Genomic DNA, 23,480 nt, shown 5'->3' with positions numbered 1-23,480 from the left:
TGCGTGCAAAGCTTTAAGTACTGAACAGCAATTGCACTGTGTGCATTATCTGCAGGAGAAAGTGCTGGGGATGGCAGCAGGGTGGCAAAGGGGCAGCAGGAAGGGTTTTGGGGGGCCAGCCTTTGGAAGGGGTTTTCCCTGGCTCAGGGGGTCAGTTTGGGTTGTCCATCGGGGCTCGTTGTGTATCGCACCCAGCCTGTGGTAGCCCCCATCCCCCTGCCCGGGTGCTGAGCACCCCGCGGCATGGCGGTCCCAGCACCCTGAGAGTGATGCCCACCTCCCCAGGGCGGCCCAAGAGCTTTGCCCCGGCCCAACAGCCGCTCTTCTCTGGGAATCGGGGTCTAAGACTTTAAGCAAGCACCACTTTGGTCCGTAGTGGAGCCACCATGAGCCACACGGCACAGCGAGAGCCTGCACGCTGCCAGCGGTATGCCCTGCTCCCGGGGGGCCGGGCTGGCCCCCGCCCCGGGGGCACACGAGCAAGGAGCAGCTGGCTCCACACAAGCTGCTGGAAACATCTGCATGCAATCGCCCTGTCATATCGTTAAGAACCACAACTTTGGATACACCCAGGTTCTGCAACGCCTGCGCAGAGCTGGCACCGGGAGCCCCGGCAGCAATAAAAAGGAGGGGGAGCCGGCACCTGGACAGAGACCTGCGAGGAGCACATCCCGGGCATCAGCCAGCACCTCCCAGCCGCAGAGACCATGCAGGTGGCTGCCGTCCTCCTGCTGCTCGCCCTGGCGCTGGCGACTCCCAGCTCCTCTGCTGAGCAGACGGTAAGGCGGCTGCAGGCCAGGCTGGACCCAGGCACTGCTGGCTGTCCCCTAGGGCTGGGTGCCGGGCACCCCATGCTGATTCCTTCTTTGCAGTGTGTCCTGACAGGACTTTGGTTCAATGACCTGGGCTCCAATATGACCATCAATTCTGTGAACAAAGCAGGCGAGTTCTCCGGCACGTACCACATGGCAGTGAAAGCCACCAGCAACGAAATCAAGATTTCTCCACTACAGGGATCCCAGCACCGTGAGAACAACAGCAACCAGCCCACCTTCGGATTCACCGTCAACTGGAGTTTCTCAGGTGCTTCACCCTTCCCCAGCCACCCCGTGGTGTCCCCAGCAGCCCCTTGACCTTGCCTGCAATGTCCCTGATATCCTCTGCCCTCCCCGGAGATGCAACTGATGGTCCCCTGCCACCCCTGCGATGTCCCCATTGGTGCCCTCTCCTCCTCCAGGATGTCCTTGACCATCCCTTGCCCTCCCCTGCAATGTCCTGGATGGCGTCCTGCCCTCCCCTGTGGTTTCATGTCTCCTCAGTACAAGAGAGACACGGAGCTATTGGAGTGAGTCCAGCGTAGGGCTATGAAGAGGATGAGGGAACTGCAGCATCTGCCCTAAGCGGAAAGGCTGAGAGAGTTGGGTGTGTTCAGCCTGGAGAAGACAAGAGTGAGGGGGCATCTTATCAATGTGCTTAAGTATCTGAAGGGAGGGTGTCGAGAGGATGGGGCCAGAGTCTTTTCAGTGGTGCCCAGCGACAGCACAAGAGGCAACAGCCACAAACTGAAGCACAGGCAGTTTTGTCTGAACACGAGGAAAGACTTCTTTACTGTGAGGGAGACCAAGCACTGGTACAGGGTGCCCAGAGAGGTTGTGGAGTCTCCTTCTCTGGAGATATTCCAAGCCCGCCTGGACGCAACCCTGTGCAATGTGCTCTAGGTGACTCTGCTTGGGCGGGGGGGTTGGACTAGATGATCTCCAGAGGTCCCTTCCAACCTCAACCACTCTTTGACCCTGTGATCCTGCGATGGTCCCCTGTGATGTCTGTGACAGTGCTGCAACCTGCCCTGCAATGTCCCGGGCGGTGCCCTGCCCTCCCCCGTGCTGCCCCTGACGCTCCCCCAGCCCCAGCCCTGCAGCTGTTTGGGTAGCGGCACCTCCCAGGCCCCGTGTCCCGCTCACGTCTGGGGCAAGTCCCGTCCGGGGGGCGGAGGGGGCAGAGCCGGACCGCCGCCTTCCCCGTCCCGCGGGGCGGCTCACGCCTCCGCCCCGCGCTCTCCCCCCGCCTCTGCAGACGCCACCAGCGTCTTCGTGGGCCAGTGCTTCGTGGACAAGCACGGGGAGGAAATTTTGAAGACCGTGTGGCTCCTGCGAGAGCAGGTCGGCAGCCTCGGCGACGACTGGGAAGCCACCAGGTGAGCCCCGGGCGGAGCGGGCGGCGCGGCTGGGAGCCGGCGCAGGGCCCTCGGCGGCGGCCGCGTCTGCGGGCCCGTTGCCGCCGGGCGCCTCTGCCCTGACCGCGCTCCGCCCGCTCCGTCCCGCAGAGTCGGCGTCAACGTCTTCACCCGCCAACCGGTGCGCAGGGAGTGAGGAGCCGCGGGCGGCGCTGCCCCCCCGCCGCCGCCGAAGCCCCCCTACGCCGCCGGAGCCCCCCCCCGCCCCCCCCCGCCCCCAATAAAGCTTTTCTGCAAACGGCCGCCTGCTCTCGTCGCTCCGCGCCGTCCCGCGGGCCCACGGCCGGGGGGAGCGGGGGGGGAGAGACGCCGTCTGGCAGCCGAGCCCCCGCCACAAAGGGCGCCGGAGCCGGAGCCCGGGCGAGGCGCGGCGAGCAGGGACTGCCCCGGCGCCCGGCGCCCCTTGCCGGGGGCTCCGGGGCCGCGCGGGGGCGGCAGGACGGCCCGCGCCCGGGGAAGCGCCGGGGGCTCCGTGTTGCCGAAGCCGAAACGCCTCCCTCTGCGGGGCTCCCTGAGGGCAGCGGGAGCCCGAGTGACAGCACGGGAAATGGCTGAAGAACAGCTGAGAAAAGCCGGTGGAAGACTGCGTCGCTTCAGACTCTCTGGCTAGCAACAAACACGGCATAAGGAGAATTTTAGAACTACAGAATTAAAGCCATTTTTAAAAGCCCTGCGTTACCATGATTAGTTGTCAGCATTAAAATACAAAATTCCAAAACACCGGGGATATTTCTTTGTAAACCAAACAGCTTTCCTCCACCGAAAGCCAGCTTGGCAAGAGCGTAGCACCATCCTAGGTGTGCCTAGGCAGAGCTCAGGTAGCTTGTGAAGCCTACCAAAAGTATCCCCCCACTTCATGGCTGACTAAGGGAGCTGCTGCGGCAGCAAGCCTGCTCTTGGTGGTCCCGTCTCCTTAGCCTGCAATAATGCCAAAGCAAAGGATTTCCAGGCCTTACCTTGCTCTTTGCAAAACCAGGAATTCCTTGGCTCCCCTTTCTTACAGCGAGCTTACTTTACCTCCCTCACGCTCACTCCTCCAGGCTCTCGTTAAAAAAAAGGAAGCCTCGCTTGTCTGGCGATCATCCAGGAGCTTACAGGCAGTCCTCACTCCGATTCCCGATGGAAAGTTTAAAAGGTCTCCTACCTTTGAGGTGGTCCCTGGCCTTTGAGGGCAGCAGCCTGTGGTCCTGCCACATGACGACAGCTCCTGGAGGAGCCGTCAGGGCACCAGAGCTGTCCTAGAAAACTCTACTCGCAGCAATTTCCTTTCGGCTTCTAGACATCCTTTCGGGAGGTATAGCCGCTGTCCGTCATCGTCTCATTGGCTATACGTACAGGGAGGAGCTGAGAGAGTGGGGGTTTTTTCCACTAGTAATCGCTTCAACTACCACCCGGCTCCATCCAGTCTGGCCTCGCTGCTCCACGGGGTTCAAGGGTGCACACAAGGCTCACGAGTTCGCCCCTGCTCGCTCCCAAGATGGCAGCGACCAGCAAAACGGAGTCAGTCGCACTACTGTTGATGCTCTTCTGCTTCCACGTTGCCCCCTGGGAGGCTTCTCCAGCCTCGCTCTCCTCCATACTGCATGCTCGTGAGCTCAGGGATGTCTCCTTGCTCCTTCTGCAGTGTCTGCAGCACTCGTCTGCGGATTCCCTTCATTTCGTGTTGGGATTGACCAGTGGGGAGCGTGGTATTTTTGCGTCACTTGATACATCCTAATGCACAGCCGTGACTAAGCCTTCCAAGAACACGCCGAATTATAATGATCAGAGCTCCTCTAATCACTAATCTTAGAGACCTCTTCACCATTCATCAACCCATTCTCCTCGGTTAGACACCCGTCGCCTCCAGTCGAGTGGCTGCTCCGCTGTCAGCATGCGTCGTCCTTGTAGGCCTGCATGGATCTTGGCAAAGTCAGGCTCAACTCTCTGATCCCGCTCCACAGAAAAGCAACAGCTTTCATTCACTAAAGCACAAATTCCTCCTTGAGAAGCTAGCAGAAAGTCCAGGGCAATGCCAGGGCTCTGCCCCACCATCCCACTAAAAGATGGCATTTCCTGATGCAGTGCCTGCAAAGCGTCTAAGGCTGAGTTGTCTATTTGTTGTGTTGGGGTCGAAGTTAATTTGGCCTTCTCAGGTTGTTCCACACCTAAGCAGGGTATGAAGCATTGAACAACTTGATGGAATCGGGTTAGTCTTTGAACCCAAGGGTTATTGACAGTCTGCTTCTGTCGCAGGGGATCATGGTCGTCTATTCTGAGGCACTTCTCTAACTCCCAGACAGCCACGGTTCCCAAGGACATGTTCTATCGCCATTCAGTAACACCCTATGACAACACCGTCTGGTGTCCCCCCCGGAGTCAGGCTGTGAATGTTAGGCCTTTCTGTGGGGACGATGAATATATCCCATTGCCAGTTTGGGTTACGTACCTTTGACAACGGCTCAGCGACTCTGTCACATCCCAACGGTTCCAGGACAGAGGAAGACTTGCTAACGAAAAGCCAAACTCCCCAACCCGTGTATAGAGTCACAGTAGATAACGGAACCTGGTGGCTGACGGGAGAGGGCCGAGTACCCAACCAGTGTGGGGCCAATCATATGCAGGAAAACACGTGTACGTCAATGGCTGTCCAACTAATGCAGCAGCATCCACTGGCTACCTCGTGCCCACTGCCTCAGGTTAGTTTCTGCACCCATTTTTGCAATGCAGGTTACCGTGTTGTACTCCGGAATGTGTTCTGCTAATAATTGACACGTTCTCCGGCTGGGTGGAAGCTTGCCCTTCTAAACGCGATGATGCTACCAGAAGAGCGAAAAAGCAGCTGAAAGAATTTGTTCCCCGGTTTGGACCACCTGTGGTAATTGAGAGTGACCGAGGCACTCACTGTACAGCACTGATCATTTGCGATGCGTGCAAAGCTTTAAGCACTGAACAGCAATTGCACTGTGTGCATCACCCGCAATCAAGGGGGCCTGTGGAATGAAAGAATGCCGATGTGAAGACCTGCATTGCAAAAATGGGTGCAGAAACTAACCTCAAGTGGCCAGAGGCCCTCCCGATCCCACTGATGCATAGTTGAAACACGGCAAATGGAAAACATGGACTCTCACCATATCAAATCCTTACGGGAAGGCCTACGCTGCAGCCACCCACACCTCCAACTGAACCAAGAAACCTGACGTGAGAGGACGATCAACCGTCCGATTACTGTAGCAAACTAAGTGAGAGTTTTAGGTTTATACACCCAGAGGTGCATGACGCTCTTCCAGAACCCGCAGCTGAGCCCTGCCACCCCTGACAACCCGGTGACCGGGTATGTGTGCAAGGACACCAGAGAAAGAACGCTCTCCAGCCCTGACGGCAGGGATCTTACCAGATCTTATTAATCCCCAAGCCTGCTGTATGCTACAAAGGACTGCCCTCTTGGATACCTGCATCCCACTGCAAGAGAGTAGCAGCACCTGCAGAACCCAGCCCCACCAACCTCTCTTCTGAGCACGAGCAATCAGATCAGGAACCCCACTGTAATCCAGATATGACTTCCAGTTCCTCAGCCTCTCAAACCCCATGATATAACCTCAGGTCTTCAAAGAACCTGTGAGTCCTCTTCACATTGTTGCAGGCAAGAGCGAGCCACGGAGTAGCATGCCCTTTGAAAGAGCGTGTGTCTTGGCGGTGTCTGCGGTCCCTGCTATTGCACTGCGTAAAGTCTAAATGGTGCCCGTTGTGAAGAGGTGGCGACTTTTGGTAGGCTTCACAATCTACCTGAGCTCCACCTCAGCACACCTAGGATGGTATGACAACACGGTGGTCCGATGGATGCAAGGGCTGGCCAAGCCCACAAACCAGTCACAAGGTTGGTTCTGCGCTCATGCTCCTCTCGGCACCCCTGGGGAGATGCCAGCCCTCGCATTCCCCGATAATAACAGCTGGAGGCAGAAGTTTCATGACACGCACAGCTTCTCTAACTCCCAGACAGCCACGGTTCCCAAGGACATGTTCTATCGCCATTCAGTAACACCCTATGACAACACCGTCTGGTGTCCCCCCCGGAGTCAGGCTGTGAATGTTAGGCCTTTCTGTGGGGACGATGAATATATCCCATTGCCAGTTTGGGTTACGTACCTTTGACAACGGCTCAGCGACTCTGTCACATCCCAACGGTTCCAGGACAGCGGAAGACTTGCTAACGAAAAGCCAAACTCCCCAACCCGTGTATAGAGTCACAGTAGATAACGGAACCTGGTGGCTGACGGGAGAGGGCCGAGTACCCAACCAGTGTGGGGCCAGTCGTATGCAGGAAAACACGTGTACATCAACGGCTGTCCAACTAATGCAGCAGCATCCACTGGCTACCTCGTGCCCACTGTTCAGGGCTTTAGCAATTAAAGTGCCCTCAGAATAGACGACCATGATCCCCTGCGAACTGTCAATAACCCTTGGGTTCAAAGACTAACCCGATTCCATCAAGTTGTTCAATGCTTCATACCCTGCTTAGGTGTGGAACAACCTGAGAAGGCCAAATTAATACTTCGGCCCCAGCACAACAAATAGACAACTCAGCCTTAGACGCTTTGCAGGCACTGCATCAGGAAATGCCATCTTTTAGTGGGGTGGTGGGGCAGAGCCCTGGCATTGCCCTGGACTTTCTGCTAGCTTCTCAAGGAGGAATTTGTGCTTTAGTGAATGAAAGCTGTTGCTTTTCTGTGGAGCGGGATCAGAGAGTTGAGCCTGACTTTGCCAAGATCCATGCAGGCCTACAAGGACGACGCACGCTGACAGCGGAGCAGCCACTTGACTGGAGGCGACGGGTGTCTAACCGAGGAGGATGGGTTGGTGAATGGTGAAGAGGACTCTAAGATTAGTGATTAGAGGAGCTCTGATCATTATAATTCGGCGTGTTCTTGGAAGGTTTAGTCACGGCTGTGCATCAGGATGTATCAAGTGACGCAAAAATACCACGCTCCCCACTGGTCAATCCCAACACGAGATGAAGGGAATCCGCAGATGAGTGTTGCAGACGCTGCAGAAGGAGCAAGGAGACATCCATGAGCTCACGAGCATGCAGTATGGAGGAGAGCGAGGCTGGAGAAGCCTCCCAGGGGGCAACGTGGAAGCACAAGAGCATCAACAGTAGCGAGACCGACTCCCAGGCGGGGACCAGCCCGGCCCCCCTCACTCTGCCATGTGGCTCACGGTGGCTCCGCTACAGACCAAACTGGTGCCAACCACCTGGACCAAACCACCTTTGAGGTGGCCCCTGGCCTTTGAGGGCAGCAGCCTGTGGTCCTGCCACATGATGCCAGCTCCTGGAGGAGCCGTCAGGGCACCAGAGCTCTCCTAGAAAACTCTACTCGCAGCAATTTCCTTTCGGCTTCTAGACATCCTTTCGGGAGGTATAGCCGCTGTCCGTCATCGTCTCATTGGCTATACGTACAGGGAGGAGCTGAGAGAGTGGGGGTTTTTTCCACTAGTAATGGCTTCAACTACCACCCGGCTCCATCCAGTCTGGCCTCGCTGCTCCACGGGGTTCAAGGGTGCACACAAGGCTCACGAGTTCGCCCCTGCTTGCTCCCAAGATGGCAGCGACCGGCAAAACGGAGTCGGTCTCGCTACAATAATCGGACAGTTGATAGTCTTCTCACATCAGCTTTCTTGGTTCAGCTGGAGGTGTGGGTGGCCGCAGCGTAGGCCTTCCCGTAACGATTTGATATGGTGAGAGTCCATGTTTTCAGTGTGCCATGTTTCAGCTATGCATCAGTGGGATTGGGAGGGCCTCTGGCCACTTGAGGTTAGTTTCTGCACCCATTTTTGCAATGCAGGTCTTCACATCGGCATTCTTTCATTCCACAGGCCCCCTTGATTGCGGGTGATGCACACAGTGCAATTGCTGTTCAGTACTTAAAGCTTTGCACGCATCGCAAATGATCAGTGCCGTACAATGAGTGCCTCGGTCACTCTCAATTACCACAGGTGGTCCAAACCGGGGAACAAATTCTTTCAGCAGCTTTTTCGCTCTTCTGGTAGCGTCATCGCGTTTAGAAGGGTAAGCTTCCACCCAGCTGGAGAACGTGTCAGTTATTAGCAGAACACATTCCGGAGTACAACATTTAGGCATTTGCATAAAATCAACTCGTTAGCTAACAAATGGTCCATGGGGCCTGGGCTGAGCTGAAGGGATGGTCTGTTTCCCACGTTGTGGGCTAAACCAACAGGACAAGTACTACACTATTCTTGTGAACCTGAGGGAAAGAATGGTGCAAGCCAATTTTGGGCCAGGCAAGCAAGGTAAGGCAGGAGAGACTCCGAGGCGCAACCAGGGAGCCGTCCAGGGAGCACCCAAGAGTGTCAGTGAGCAAAGAACAGTGATGCCGCAACCAAATGTCCTTCTTGATTTGAGGGATGTTGTCCTGCAACTGCACAAGGTCTTGCAGGCGTGAGAAGGAGGTCTGATCTTTGGACAAGGAATAAATATAGCACTTGCAGACGGCAGACTGTGAAGGGCTGCATTTCTTGCAGACTGAGCTGCAAGAGCATTTCCAATGGCAACATCATCGCGGGAAGAGGCATGAGCTTGGCATTTCACAACAGCGACTGCTAAAGGGAGCTGTAAAGCACCTGAGAGAGTTGCTACGTATTGCTCATTACGAAGAGGAGTTCCTGCTGAGGTCAGAAGTCCCCCTTGTTTCCAAAGCTGCCTGGAGTCATGAGCAACTCCAAAGCCATTCCTAGGCACCAAATACATTGCAGCAGAGAGTCCTTTAGTGAGAATCCAGGCGCGAGTTCAAGCAGCCAGCTCAGCTACTTGTGCTCGTGTCCCACCAGGGAGAGCAAAGGCTTCTAGTACCTGATTTTGAGTACAGGCAGAAAATCCAGCTCCTAAGGTACCACGTGAATCTTGCAAGCAAGACCTGTCCACAAATAGGACAAGGTCAGGATTCGTTAAAGGAACACCTTTAGGATGCAGCCAGGGAGAGGAAAATAAGTCACCTAACAGGTTACAGTCATGAGGTTCGCCATCAGATGCAGTAGGTAAAAGAGAAGCAGGATTAAGAGCTGAGCATCATTTCAGAGTGATAGCATCAGGAGATAAAAGTGCGCATTCATACTTTGTAGTATGACTAGTGTAGTACTTGTCCTGTTGGTTTAGCCCACAACGTGGGAAACAGACCATCCCTTCAGCTCAGCCCAGGCCCCATGGACCATTTGTTAGCTAACGAGTTGATTTTATGCAAATGCCTAAATGTTGTACTCCGGAATGTGTTCTGCTAATAATTGACACGTTCTCCAGCTGGGTGGAAGCTTACCCTTCTAAACGCGATGACGCTACCAGAAGAGCGAAAAAGCTGCTGAAAGAATTTGTTCCCCGGTTTGGACCACCTTTGGTAATTGAGAGTGACCGAGGCACTCATTGTACGGCACTGATCATTTGCGATGCGTGCAAAGCTTTAAGTACTGAACAGCAATTGCACTGTGTGCATTATCTGCAGGAGAAAGTGCTGGGGATGGCAGCAGGGTGGCAAAGGGGCAGCAGGAAGGGTTTTGGGGGGCCAGCCTTTGGAAGGGGTTTTCCCTGGCTCAGGGGGTCAGTTTGGGTTGTCCATCGGGGCTCGTTGTGTATCGCACCCAGCCTGTGGTAGCCCCCATCCCCCTGCCCGGGTGCTGAGCACCCCGCGGCATGGCGGTCCCAGCACCCTGAGAGTGATGCCCACCTCCCCAGGGCGGCCCAAGAGCTTTGCCCCGGCCCAACAGCCGCTCTTCTCTGGGAATCGGGGTCTAAGACTTTAAGCAAGCACCACTTTGGTCCGTAGTGGAGCCACCGTGAGCCACACGGCACAGCGAGAGCCTGCACGCTGCCAGCGGTATGCCCTGCTCCCGGGGGGCCGGGCTGGCCCCCGCCCCGGGGGCACACGAGCAAGGAGCAGCTGGCTCCACACAAGCTGCTGGAAACATCTGCATGCAATCGCCCTGTCATATCGTTAAGAACCACAACTTTGGATACACCCAGGTTCTGCAACGCCTGCGCAGAGCTGGCACCGGGAGCCCCGGCAGCAATAAAAAGGAGGGGGAGCCGGCACCTGGACAGAGACCTGCGAGGAGCACATCCCGGGCATCAGCCAGCACCTCCCAGCCGCAGAGACCATGCAGGTGGCTGCCATCCTCCTGCTGCTCGCCCTGGCGCTGGCGACTCCCAGCTCCTCTGCTGAGCAGACGGTAAGGCGGCTGCAGGCCAGGCTGGACCCAGGCACTGCTGGCTGTCCCCTAGGGCTGGGTGCCGGGCACCCCATGCTGATTCCTTCTTTGCAGTGTGTCCTGACAGGACTTTGGTTCAATGACCTGGGCTCCAATATGACCATCAATTCTGTGAACAAAGCAGGCGAGTTCTCCGGCACGTACCACACGGCAGTGAAAGCCACCAGCAACGAAATCAAGATTTCTCCACTACAGGGATCCCAGCACCGTGAGAACAACAGCAACCAGCCCACCTTCGGATTCACCGTCAACTGGAGTTTCTCAGGTGCTTCACCCTTCCCCAGCCACCCCGTGGTGTCCCCAGCAGCCCCTTGACCTTGCCTGCAATGTCCCTGATATCCTCTGCCCTCCCCGGAGATGCAACTGATGGTCCCCTGCCACCCCTGCGATGTCCCCATTGGTGCCCTCTCCTCCTCCAGGATGTCCTTGACCATCCCTTGCCCTCCCCTGCAATGTCCTGGATGGCGTCCTGCCCTCCCCTGTGGTTTCATGTCTCCTCAGTACAAGAGAGACACGGAGCTATTGGAGTGAGTCCAGCGTAGGGCTATGAAGAGGATGAGGGAACTGCAGCATCTGCCCTAAGCGGAAAGGCTGAGAGAGTTGGGTGTGTTCAGCCTGGAGAAGACAAGAGTGAGGGGGCATCTTATCAATGTGCTTAAGTATCTGAAGGGAGGGTGTCGAGAGGATGGGGCCAGAGTCTTTTCAGTGGTGCCCAGCGACAGCACAAGAGGCAACAGCCACAAACTGAAGCACAGGCAGTTTTGTCTGAACACGAGGAAAGACTTCTTTACTGTGAGGGAGACCAAGCACTGGTACAGGGTGCCCAGAGAGGTTGTGGAGTCTCCTTCTCTGGAGATATTCCAAGCCCGCCTGGACGCAACCCTGTGCAATGTGCTCTAGGTGACTCTGCTTGGGCGGGGGGGTTGGACTAGATGATCTCCAGAGGTCCCTTCCAACCTCAACCACTCTTTGACCCTGTGATCCTGCGATGGTCCCCTGTGATGTCTGTGACAGTGCTGCAACCTGCCCTGCAATGTCCCGGGCGGTGCCCTGCCCTCCCCCGTGCTGCCCCTGACGCTCCCCCAGCCCCAGCCCTGCAGCTGTTTGGGTAGCGGCACCTCCCAGGCCCCGTGTCCCGCTCACGTCTGGGGCAAGTCCCGTCCGGGGGGCGGAGGGGGCAGAGCCGGACCGCCGCCTTCCCCGTCCCGCGGGGCGGCTCACGCCTCCGCCCCGCGCTCTCCCCCCGCCTCTGCAGACGCCACCAGCGTCTTCGTGGGCCAGTGCTTCGTGGACAAGCACGGGGAGGAAATTTTGAAGACCGTGTGGCTCCTGCGAGAGCAGGTCGGCAGCCTCGGCGACGACTGGGAAGCCACCAGGTGAGCCCCGGGCGGAGCGGGCGGCGCGGCTGGGAGCCGGCGCAGGGCCCTCGGCGGCGGCCGCGTCTGCGGGCCCGTTGCCGCCGGGCGCCTCTGCCCTGACCGCGCTCCGCCCGCTCCGTCCCGCAGAGTCGGCGTCAACGTCTTCACCCGCCAACCGGTGCGCAGGGAGTGAGGAGCCGCGGGCGGCGCTGCCCCCCCGCCGCCGCCGAAGCCCCCCTACGCCGCCGGAGCCCCCCCCCGCCCCCCCCCGCCCCCAATAAAGCTTTTCTGCAAACGGCCGCCTGCTCTCGTCGCTCCGCGCCGTCCCGCGGGCCCACGGCCGGGGGGAGCGGGGGGGGAGAGACGCCGTCTGGCAGCCGAGCCCCCGCCACAAAGGGCGCCGGAGCCGGAGCCCGGGCGAGGCGCGGCGAGCAGGGACTGCCCCGGCGCCCGGCGCCCCTTGCCGGGGGCTCCGGGGCCGCGCGGGGGCGGCAGGACGGCCCGCGCCCGGGGAAGCGCCGGGGGCTCCGTGTTGCCGAAGCCGAAACGCCTCCCTCTGCGGGGCTCCCTGAGGGCAGCGGGAGCCCGAGTGACAGCACGGGAAATGGCTGAAGAACAGCTGAGAAAAGCCGGTGGAAGACTGCGTCGCTTCAGACTCTCTGGCTAGCAACAAACACGGCATAAGGAGACTTTTAGAACTACAGAATTAAAGCCATTTTTAAAAGCCCTGCGTTACCATGATTAGTTGTCAGCATTAAAATACAAAATTCCAAAACACCGGGGATATTTCTTTGTAAACCAAACAGCTTTCCTCCACTGAAAGCCAGCTTGGCAAGAGCGTAGCACCATCCTAGGTGTGCCTAGGCAGAGCTCAGGTAGCTTGTGAAGCCTACCAAAAGTATCCCCCCACTTCATGGCTGACTAAGGGAGCTGCTGCGGCAGCAAGCCTGCTCTTGGTGGTCCCGTCTCCTTAGCCTGCAATAATGCCAAAGCAAAGGATTTCCAGGCCTTACCTTGCTCTTTGCAAAACCAGGAATTCCTTGGCTCCCCTTTCTTACAGCGAGCTTACTTTACCTCCCTCACGCTCACTCCTCCAGGCTCTCGTTAAAAAAAAGGAAGCCTCGCTTGTCTGGCGATCATCCAGGAGCTTACAGGCAGTCCTCACTCCGATTCCCGATGGAAAGTTTAAAAGGTCTCCTACCTTTGAGGTGGTCCCTGGCCTTTGAGGGCAGCAGCCTGTGGTCCTGCCACATGACGACAGCTCCTGGAGGAGCCGTCAGGGCACCAGAGCTGTCCTAGAAAACTCTACTCGCAGCAATTTCCTTTCGGCTTCTAGACATCCTTTCGGGAGGTATAGCTGCTGTCCGTCATCGTCTCATTGGCTATACGTACAGGGAGGAGCTGAGAGAGTGGGGGTTTTTTCCACTAGTAATCGCTTCAACTACCACCCGGCTCCATCCAGTCTGGCCTCGCTGCTCCACGGGGTTCAAGGGTGCACACAAGGCTCACGAGTTCGCCCCTGCTCGCTCCCAAGATGGCAGCGACCAGCAAAACGGAGTCAGTCGCACTACTGTTGATGCTCTTCTGCTTCCACGTTGCCCCCTGGGAGGCTTCTCCAGCCTCGCTCTCCTCCATACTGCATGCTCGTGAGCTCAGGGATGTCTCCTTGCTCCTTCTGCAGTGTCTGCAGCACTCGTCTGCGGATTCCCTTCATTTCGTGTTGGGATTGACCAGTGGGGAGCGTGGTATTTTTGCGTCACTTGATACATCCTAATGCACAGCCGTGACTAAGCCTTCCAAGAACACGCCGAATTATAATGATCAGAGCTCCTCTAATCACTAATCTTAGAGACCTCTTCACCATTCACCAACCCATCCTCCTTGGTTAGACACCCGTCGCCTCCAGTCAAGTGGCTGCTCCGCTGTCAGCATGCGTCGTCCTTGTAGGCCTGCATGGATCTTGGCAAAGTCAGGCTCAACTCTCTGATCCCGCTCCACAGAAAAGCAACAGCTTTCATTCACTAAAGCACAAATTCCTCCTTGAGAAGCTAGCAGAAAGTCCAGGGCAATGCCAGGGCTCTGCCCCACCATCCCACTAAAAGATGGCATTTCCTGATGCAGTGCCTGCAAAGCGTCTAAGGCTGAGTTGTCTATTTGTTGTGTTGGGGTCGAAGTTAATTTGGCCTTCTCAGGTTGTTCCACACCTAAGCAGGGTATGAAGCATTGAACAACTTGATGGAATCGGGTTAGTCTTTGAACCCAAGGGTTATTGACAGTCTGCTTCTGTCGCAGGGGATCATGGTCGTCTATTCTGAGGCACTTCTCTAACTCCCAGACAGCCACGGTTCCCAAGGACATGTTCTATCGCCATTCAGTAACACCCTATGACAACACCGTCTGGTGTCCCCCCCGGAGTCAGGCTGTGAATGTTAGGCCTTTCTGTGGGGACGATGAATATATCCCATTGCCAGTTTGGGTTACGTACCTTTGACAACGGCTCAGCGACTCTGTCACATCCCAACGGTTCCAGGACAGAGGAAGACTTGCTAACGAAAAGCCAAACTCCCCAACCCGTGTATAGAGTCACAGTAGATAACGGAACCTGGTGGCTGACGGGAGAGGGCCGAGTACCCAACCAGTGTGGGGCCAATCATATGCAGGAAAACACGTGTACGTCAATGGCTGTCCAACTAATGCAGCAGCATCCACTGGCTACCTCGTGCCCACTGCCTCAGGTTAGTTTCTGCACCCATTTTTGCAATGCAGGTTACCGTGTTGTACTCCGGAATGTGTTCTGCTAATAATTGACACGTTCTCCGGCTGGGTGGAAGCTTGCCCTTCTAAACGCGATGATGCTACCAGAAGAGCGAAAAAGCAGCTGAAAGAATTTGTTCCCCGGTTTGGACCACCTGTGGTAATTGAGAGTGACCGAGGCACTCACTGTACAGCACTGATCATTTGCGATGCGTGCAAAGCTTTAAGCACTGAACAGCAATTGCACTGTGTGCATCACCCGCAATCAAGGGGGCCTGTGGAATGAAAGAATGCCGATGTGAAGACCTGCATTGCAAAAATGGGTGCAGAAACTAACCTCAAGTGGCCAGAGGCCCTCCCGATCCCACTGATGCATAGTTGAAACACGGCAAATGGAAAACATGGACTCTCACCATATCAAATCCTTACGGGAAGGCCTACGCTGCAGCCACCCACACCTCCAACTGAACCAAGAAACCTGACGTGAGAGGACGATCAACCGTCCGATTACTGTAGCAAACTAAGTGAGAGTTTTAGGTTTATACACCCAGAGGTGCATGACGCTCTTCCAGAACCCGCAGCTGAGCCCTGCCACCCCTGACAACCCGGTGACCGGGTATGTGTGCAAGGACACCAGAGAAAGAACGCTCTCCAGCCCTGACGGCAGGGATCTTACCAGATCTTATTAATCCCCAAGCCTGCTGTATGCTACAAAGGACTGCCCTCTTGGATACCTGCATCCCACTGCAAGAGAGTAGCAGCACCTGCAGAACCCAGCCCCACCAACCTCTCTTCTGAGCACGAGCAATCAGATCAGGAACCCCACTGTAATCCAGATATGACTTCCAGTTCCTCAGCCTCTCAAACCCCATGATATAACCTCAGGTCTTCAAAGAACCTGTGAGTCCTCTTCACATTGTTGCAGGCAAGAGCGAGCCACGGAGTAGCATGCCCTTTGAAAGAGCGTGTGTCTTGGCGGTGTCTGCGGTCCCTGCTATTGCACTGCGTAAAGTCTAAATGGTGCCCGTTGTGAAGAGGTGGCGACTTTTGGTAGGCTTCACAATCTACCTGAGCTCCACCTCAGCACACCTAGGATGGTATGACAACACGGTGGTCCGATGGATGCAAGGGCTGGCCAAGCCCACAAACCAGTCACAAGGTTGGTTCTGCGCTCATGCTCCTCTCGGCACCCCTGGGGAGATGCCAGCCCTCGCATTCCCCGATAATAACAGCTGGAGGCAGAAGTTTCATGACACGCACAGCTTCTCTAACTCCCAGACAGCCACGGTTCCCAAGGACATGTTCTATCGCCATTCAGTAACACCCTATGACAACGCCGTCTGGTGTCCCCCCCGGAGTCAGGCTGTGAATGTTAGGCCTTTCTGTGGGGACGATGAATATATCCCATTGCCAGTTTGGGTTACGTACCTTTGACAACGGCTCAGCGACTCTGTCACATCCCAACGGTTCCAGGACAGCGGAAGACTTGCTAACGAAAAGCCAAACTCCCCAACCCGTGTATAGAGTCACAGTAGATAACGGAACCTGGTGGCTGACGGGAGAGAGCCGAGTACCCAACCAGTGTGGGGCCAGTCGTATGCAGGAAAACACGTGTACATCAACGGCTGTCCAACTAATGCAGCAGCATCCACTGGCCGCCTCGTGCCCACTGTTCAGGGCTTTAGCAATTAAAGTGCCCTCAGAATAGACGACCATGATCCTCTGCGAACTGTCAATAACCCTTGGGTTCAAAGACTAACCCGATTCCATCAAGTTGTTCAATGCTTCATACCCTGCTTAGGTGTGGAACAACCTGAGAAGACCAAATTAATACTTCGACCCCAACACAACAAATAGACAACTCAACCTTAGACGCTTTGCAGGCACTGCATCAGGAAATGCCATCTTTTAGTGGGGTGGTGGGGCAGAGCCCTGGCATTGCCCTGGACTTTCTGCTAGCTTCTCAAGGAGGAATTTGTGCTTTAGTGAATGAAAGTTGTTGCTTTTCTGTGGAGCGGGATCAGAGAGTTGAGCCTGACTTTGCCAAGATCCATGCAGGCCTACAAGGACGACGCACACTGACAGCGGAGCAGCCACCTGACTGGAGGCGACGGGTGTCTAACCGAGGAGGATGGGTTGGTGAATGGTGAAGAGGACTCTAAGATTAGTGATTAGAGGAGCTCTGATCATTATAATTCGGCGTGTTCTTGGAAGGCTTAGTCACGGCTGTGCATCAGGATGTATCAAGTGACGCAAAAATACCACGCTCCCCACTGGTCAATCCCAACACGAGATGAAGGGAATCCGCAGATGAGTGTTGCAGATGCTGCAGAAGGAGCAAGGAGACATCCCTGAGCTCACGAGCATGCAGTATGGAGGAGAGCGAGGCTGGAGAAGCCTCCCAGGGGGCAACGTGGAAGCACAAGAGCATCAACAGTAGCGAGACCGACTCCCAGGCGGGGACCAGCCCGGCCCCCCTCACTCTGCCGTGTGGCTCACGGTGGCTCCGCTACAGACCAAACTGGTGCCAACCACCTGGACCAAACCACCTTTGAGGTGGCCCCTGGCCTTTGAGGGCAGCAGCCTGTGGTCCTGCCACATGATGCCAGCTCCTGGAGGAGCCGTCAGGGCACCAGAGCTGTCCTAGAAAACTCTACTCGCAGCAATTTCCTTTCGGCTTCTAGACATCCTTTCGGGAGGTATAGCCGCTGTCCGTCATCGTCTCATTGGCTATACGTACAGGGAGGAGCTGAGAGAGTGGGGGTTTTTTCCACTAGTAATCGCTTCAACTACCACCCGGCTCCATCCAGTCTGGCCTCGCTGCTCCATGGGGTTCAAGGGTGCACACAAGGCTCACGAGTTCGCCCCTGCTTGCTCCCAAGATGGCAGCGACCGGCAAAACGGAGTCGGTCTCACTACAATAATCGGACAGTTGATAGTCTTCTCACATCAGCTTTCTTGGTTCAGCTGGAGGTGTGGGTGGCTGCAGCGTAGGCCTTCCCGTAAGGATTTGATATGGTGAGAGTCCATGTTTTCCATTTGCCGTGTTTCAACTATGCATCAGTGGGATCGGGAGGGCCTCTGGCCACTTGAGGTTAGTTTCTGCACCCATTTTTGCAATGCAGGTCTTCACATCGGCATTCTTTCATTCCACAGGCCCCCTTGATTGCGGGTGATGCACACAGTGCAATTGCTGTTCAGTACTTAAAGCTTTGCACGCATCGCAAATGATCAGTGCTGTACAGTGAGTGCCTCGGTCACTCTCAATTACCACAGGTGGTCCAAACCGGGGAACAAATTCTTTCAGCAGCTTTTTCGCTCTTCTGGTAGCGTCATCGCGTTTAGAAGGGTAAGCTTCCACCCAGCTGGAGAACGTGTCAGTTATTAGCAGAACACATTCCGGAGTACAACATTTAGGCATTTGCATAAAATCAACTCGTTAGCTAACAAATGGTCCATGGGGCCTGGGCTGAGCTGAAGGGATGGTCTGTTTCCCACGTTGTGGGCTAAACCAACAGGACAAGTACTACACTATTCTTGTGAACCTGAGGGAAAGAATGGTGCAAGCCAATCTTGGGCCAGGCAAGCAAGGTAAGGCAGGAGAGACTCCGAGGCGCAACCAGGGAGCCGTCCAGGGAGCACCCAAGAGTGTCAGTGAGCAAAGAACAGTGATGTCGCAACCAAATGTCCTTCTTGATTTGAGGGATGTTGTCCTGCAACTGCACAAGGTCTTGCAGGCGTGAGAAGGAGGTCTGATCTTTGGACAAGGAATAAATATAGCACTTGCAGACGGCAGACTGTGAAGGGCTGCATTTCTTGCAGACTGAGCTGCAAGAGCATTTCCAATGGCAACATCATCGCGGGAAGAGGCATGAGCTTGGCATTTCACAACAGCGACTGCTAAAGGGAGCTGTAAAGCACCTGAGAGAGTTGCTACGTATTGCTCATTACGAAGAGGAGTTCCTGCTGAGGTCAGAAGTCCCCCTTGTTTCCAAAGCTGCCTGGAGTCATGAGCAACTCCAAAGCCATTCCTAGGCACCAAATACATTGCAGCAGAGAGTCCTTTAGTGAGAATCCAGGCGCGAGTTCAAGCAGCCAGCTCAGCTACTTGTGCTCGTGTCCCACCAGGGAGAGCAAAGGCTTCTAGTACCTGATTTTGAGTACAGGCAGAAAATCCAGCTCCTAAGGTACCACGTGAATCTCGCAAGCAAGACCTGTCCACAAATAGGACAAGGTCAGGATTCGTTAAAGGAACACCTTTAGGATGCAGCCAGGGAGAGGAAAATAAGTCACCTAACAGGTTACAGTCATGAGGTTCGCCATCAGATGCAGTAGGTAAAAGAGAAGCAGGATTAAGAGCTGAGCATCATTTCAGAGTGATAGCATCAGGAGATAAAAGTGCGCATTCATACTTTGTAGTATGACTAGTGTAGTACTTGTCCTGTTGGTTTAGCCCACAACGTGGGAAACAGACCATCCCTTCAGCTCAACCCAGGCCCCATGGACCATTTGTTAGCTAACGAGTTGATTTTATGCAAATGCCTAAATGTTGTACTCCGGAATGTGTTCTGCTAATAATTGACACGTTCTCCAGCTGGGTGGAAGCTTACCCTTCTAAACGCGATGACGCTACCAGAAGAGCGAAAAAGCTGCTGAAAGAATTTGTTCCCCGGTTTGGACCACCTTTGGTAATTGAGAGTGACCGAGGCACTCACTGTACGGCACTGATCATTTGCGATGCGTGCAAAGCTTTAAGTACTGAACAGCAATTGCACTGTGTGCATTATCTGCAGGAGAAAGTGCTGGGGATGGCAGCAGGGTGGCAAAGGGGCAGCAGGAAGGGTTTTGGGGGGCCAGCCTTTGGAAGGGGTTTTCCCTGGCTCAGGGGGTCAGTTTGGGTTGTCCATCGGGGCTCGTTGTGTATCGCACACAGCCTGTGGTAGCCCCCATCCCCCTGCCCGGGTGCTGAGCACCCCGCGGCATGGCGGTCCCAGCACCCTGAGAGTGATGCCCACCTCCCCAGGGCGGCCCAAGAGCTTTGCCCCGGCCCAACAGCCGCTCTTCTCTGGGAATCGGGGTCTAAGATTTTAAGCAAGCACCACTTTGGTCCGTAGTGGAGCCACCGTGAGCCACACGGCACAGCGAGAGCCTGCACGCTGCCAGCGGTATGCCCTGCTCCCGGGGGGCCGGGCTGGCCCCCGCCCCGGGGGCACACGAGCAAGGAGCAGCTGGCTCCACACAAGCTGCTGGAAACATCTGCATGCAATTGCCCTGTCATATCGTTAAGAACCACAACTTTGGATACACCCAGGTTCTGCAACGCCTGCGCAGAGCTGGCACCGGGAGCCCCGGCAGCAATAAAAAGGAGGGGGAGCCGGCACCTGGACAGAGACCTGCGAGGAGCACATCCCGGGCATCAGCCAGCACCTCCCAGCCGCAGAGACCATGCAGGTGGCTGCCATCCTCCTGCTGCTCGCCCTGGCGCTGGCGACTCCCAGCTCCTCTGCTGAGCAGAAGGTAAAGGCGGCTGCGGACCGGACCGGCCCCGGGCACTGCTGGCTGTCCCCTAGGGCTGGGTGCCGGGCACCCCATGCTGATTCCTTCTTTGCAGTGTGTCCTGACAGGACTTTGGTTCAATGACCTGGGCTCCAATATGACCATCAAGCCTGTGAACGAAGCAGGCGAGTTCTCCGGCACGTACCACATGGCAGTGAAAGCCACCAGCAACGAAATCAAGATTTCTCCACTACGGGGATCCCAGCACCGTGAGAACAACAGCAACCAGCCCACCTTCGGATTCACCGTCAACTGGAGTTTCTCAGGTGCTTCACCCTTCCCCAGCCTCCCCGCGGTGTCCCCAACAGCCCCTTGACCTTGCCTGCAATGTCCCTGATATCCTCTGCCCTCCCCGGAGATGCAACTGATGGTCCCCTGCCACCCCTGCGATGTCCCCATTGGTGCCCTCTCCTCCTCCAGGATGTCCTTGACCATCCCTTGCCCTCCCCTGCAATGTCCTGGATGGCGTCCTGCCCTCCCCTGTGGTTTCATGTCTCCTCAGTACAAGAGAGACACGGAGCTATTGGAGTGAGTCCAGCGTAGGGCTATGAAGAGGATGAGGGAACTGCAGCATCTGCCCTAAGCGGAAAGGCTGAGAGAGTTGGGTGTGTTCAGCCTGGAGAAGACAAGAGTGAGGGGGCATCTTATCAATGTGCTTAAGTATCTGAAGGGAGGGTGTCGAGAGGATGGGGCCAGAGTCTTTTCAGTGGTGCCCAGCGACAGCACAAGAGGCAACAGCCACAAACTGAAGCACAGGCAGTTTTGTCTGAACACGAGGAAAGACTTCTTTACTGTGAGGGAGACCAAGCACTGGTACAGGGTGCCCAGAGAGGTTGTGGAGTCTCCTTCTCTGGAGATATTCCAAGCCCGCCTGGACGCAACCCTGTGCAATGTGCTCTAGGTGACTCTGCTTGGGCGGGGGGGTTGGACTAGATGATCTCCAGAGGTCCCTTCCAACCTCAACCACTCTTTGACCCTGTGATCCTGCGATGGTCCCCTGTGATGTCTGTGACAGTGCTGCAACCTGCCCTGCAATGTCCCGGGCGGTGCCCTGCCCTCCCCCGTGCTGCCCCTGACGCTCCCCCAGCCCCAGCCCTGCAGCTGTTTGGGTAGCGGCACCTCCCAGGCCCCGTGTCCCGCTCACGTCTGGGGCAAGTCCCGTCCGGGGGGCGGAGGGGGCAGAGCCGGACCGCCGCCTTCCCCGTCCCGCGGGGCGGCTCACGCCTCCGCCCCGCGCTCTCCCCCCGCCTCTGCAGACGCCACCAGCGTCTTCGTGGGCCAGTGCTTCGTGGACAAGCACGGGGAGGAAATTTTGAAGACCGTGTGGCTCCTGCGAGAGCAGGTCGGCAGCCTCGGCGACGACTGGAAAGCCACCAGGTGAGCCCCGGGCGGAGCGGGCGGCGCGGCTGGGAGCCGGCGCAGGGCCCTCGGCGGCGGCCGCGTCTGCGGGCCCGTTGCCGCCGGGCGCCTCTGCCCTGACCGCGCTCCGCCCGCTCCGTCCCGCAGAGTCGGCGTCAACGTCTTCACCCGCCAACCGGTGCGCAGGGAGTGAGGAGCCGCGGGCGGCGCTGCCCCCCCGCCGCCGCCGAAGCCCCCCTACGCCGCCGGAGCCCCCCCCCGCCCCCCCCCGCCCCCAATAAAGCTTTTCTGCAAACGGCCGCCTGCTCTCGTCGCTCCGCGCCGTCCCGCGGGCCCACGGCCGGGGGGAGCGGGGGGGGAGAGACGCCGTCTGGCAGCCGAGCCCCCGCCACAAAGGGCGCCGGAGCCGGAGCCCGGGCGAGGCGCGGCGAGCAGGGACTGCCCCGGCGCCCGGCGCCCCTTGCCGGGGGCTCCGGGGCCGCGCGGGGGCGGCAGGACGGCCCGCGCCCGGGGAAGCGCCGGGGGCTCCGTGTTGCCGAAGCCGAAACGCCTCCCTCTGCGGGGCTCCCTGAGGGCAGCGGGAGCCCGAGTGACAGCACGGGAAATGGCTGAAGAACAGCTGAGAAAAGCCGGTGGAAGACTGCGTCGCTTCAGACTCTCTGGCTAGCAACAAACACGGCATAAGGAGACTTTTAGAACTACAGAATTAAAGCCATTTTTAAAAGCCCTGCGTTACCATGATTAGTTGTCAGCATTAAAATACAAAATTCCAAAACACCGGGGATATTTCTTTGTAAACCAAACAGCTTTCCTCCACTGAAAGCCAGCTTGGCAAGAGCGTAGCACCATCCTAGGTGTGCCTAGGCAGAGCTCAGGTAGCTTGTGAAGCCTACCAAAAGTATCCCCCCACTTCATGGCTGACTAAGGGAGCTGCTGCGGCAGCAAGCCTGCTCTTGGTGGTCCCGTCTCCTTAGCCTGCAATAATGCCAAAGCAAAGGATTTCCAGGCCTTACCTTGCTCTTTGCAAAACCAGGAATTCCTTGGCTCCCCTTTCTTACAGCGAGCTTACTTTACCTCCCTCACGCTCACTCCTCCAGGCTCTCGTTAAAAAAAAGGAAGCCTCGCTTGTCTGGCGATCATCCAGGAGCTTACAGGCAGTCCTCACTCCGATTCCCGATGGAAAGTTTAAAAGGTCTCCTACCTTTGAGGTGGTCCCTGGCCTTTGAGGGCAGCAGCCTGTGGTCCTGCCACATGATGCCAGCTCCTGGAGGAGCCGTCAGGGCACCAGAGCTCTCCTAGAAAACTCTACTCGCAGCAATTTCCTTTCGGCTTCTAGACATCCTTTCGGGAGGTATAGCCGCTGTCCGTCATCGTCTCATTGGCTATACGTACAGGGAGGAGCTGAGAGAGTGGGGGTTTTTTCCACTAGTAATCGCTTCAACTACCACCCGGCTCCATCCAGTCTGGCCTCGCTGCTCCACGGGGTTCAAGGGTGCACACAAGGCTCACGAGTTCGCCCCTGCTCGCTCCCAAGATGGCAGCGACCAGCAAAACGGAGTCAGTCGCACTACTGTTGATGCTCTTCTGCTTCCACGTTGCCCCCTGGGAGGCTTCTCCAGCCTCGCTCTCCTCCATACTGCATGCTCGTGAGCTCAGGGATGTCTCCTTGCTCCTTCTGCAGTGTCTGCAGCACTCGTCTGCGGATTCCCTTCATCTCGTGTTGGGATTGACCAGTGGGGAACGTGGTATTTTTGCGTCACTTGATACATCCTGATGCACAGCCGTGACTAAGCCTTCCAAGAACACGCCGAATTATAATGATCAGAGCTCCTCTAATCACTAATCTTAGAGACCTCTTCACCATTCACCAACCCATCCTCCTCGGTTAGACACCCGTCGCCTCCAATCGAGTGGCTGCTCCGCTGTCAGCATGCGTCGTCCTTGTAGGCCTGCATGGATCTTGGCAA

General features: G+C 56.6%; 3 protein-coding genes across 3 annotated transcripts; all 3 read left to right on the top strand.

Moving 5' to 3' along the window:
• Positions 1-515: 515 nt before the first annotated feature.
• On the top strand, positions 516-2,902 carry LOC135324709 (avidin-like). Its single transcript, XM_064501528.1, has 4 exons — positions 516-779; positions 873-1,083; positions 2,074-2,194; positions 2,324-2,902. Exons 1-4 carry the CDS (start codon positions 708-710, stop codon positions 2,367-2,369), a joined length of 450 nt encoding a protein of 149 aa, XP_064357598.1. The 5' UTR covers positions 516-707; the 3' UTR covers positions 2,370-2,902.
• A 7,281-nt stretch (positions 2,903-10,183) lies between these two features.
• On the top strand, positions 10,184-12,536 carry LOC135324711 (avidin-like). Its single transcript, XM_064501543.1, has 4 exons — positions 10,184-10,447; positions 10,541-10,751; positions 11,742-11,862; positions 11,992-12,536. Exons 1-4 carry the CDS (start codon positions 10,376-10,378, stop codon positions 12,035-12,037), a joined length of 450 nt encoding a protein of 149 aa, XP_064357613.1. The 5' UTR covers positions 10,184-10,375; the 3' UTR covers positions 12,038-12,536.
• Positions 12,537-19,934: 7,398 nt separating this feature from the next.
• On the top strand, positions 19,935-22,205 carry LOC135324748 (avidin-like). The gene is made up of 4 exons (XM_064501625.1): positions 19,935-20,115; positions 20,210-20,420; positions 21,411-21,531; positions 21,661-22,205. The coding sequence occupies exons 1-4, from the start codon at positions 20,044-20,046 to the stop codon at positions 21,704-21,706; spliced, it is 450 nt and encodes a 149-aa protein (XP_064357695.1). The 5' UTR covers positions 19,935-20,043; the 3' UTR covers positions 21,707-22,205.
• Positions 22,206-23,480: the final 1,275 nt, after the last annotated feature.

This window comes from Dromaius novaehollandiae, chromosome Z, assembly GCF_036370855.1.
Source record: "Dromaius novaehollandiae isolate bDroNov1 chromosome Z, bDroNov1.hap1, whole genome shotgun sequence".
Lineage (NCBI taxonomy): Eukaryota > Metazoa > Chordata > Aves > Casuariiformes > Dromaiidae > Dromaius > Dromaius novaehollandiae.
Note: the sequence above shows the minus strand (reverse complement) of the source record. Positions and strands in the feature narration are given on the sequence as shown.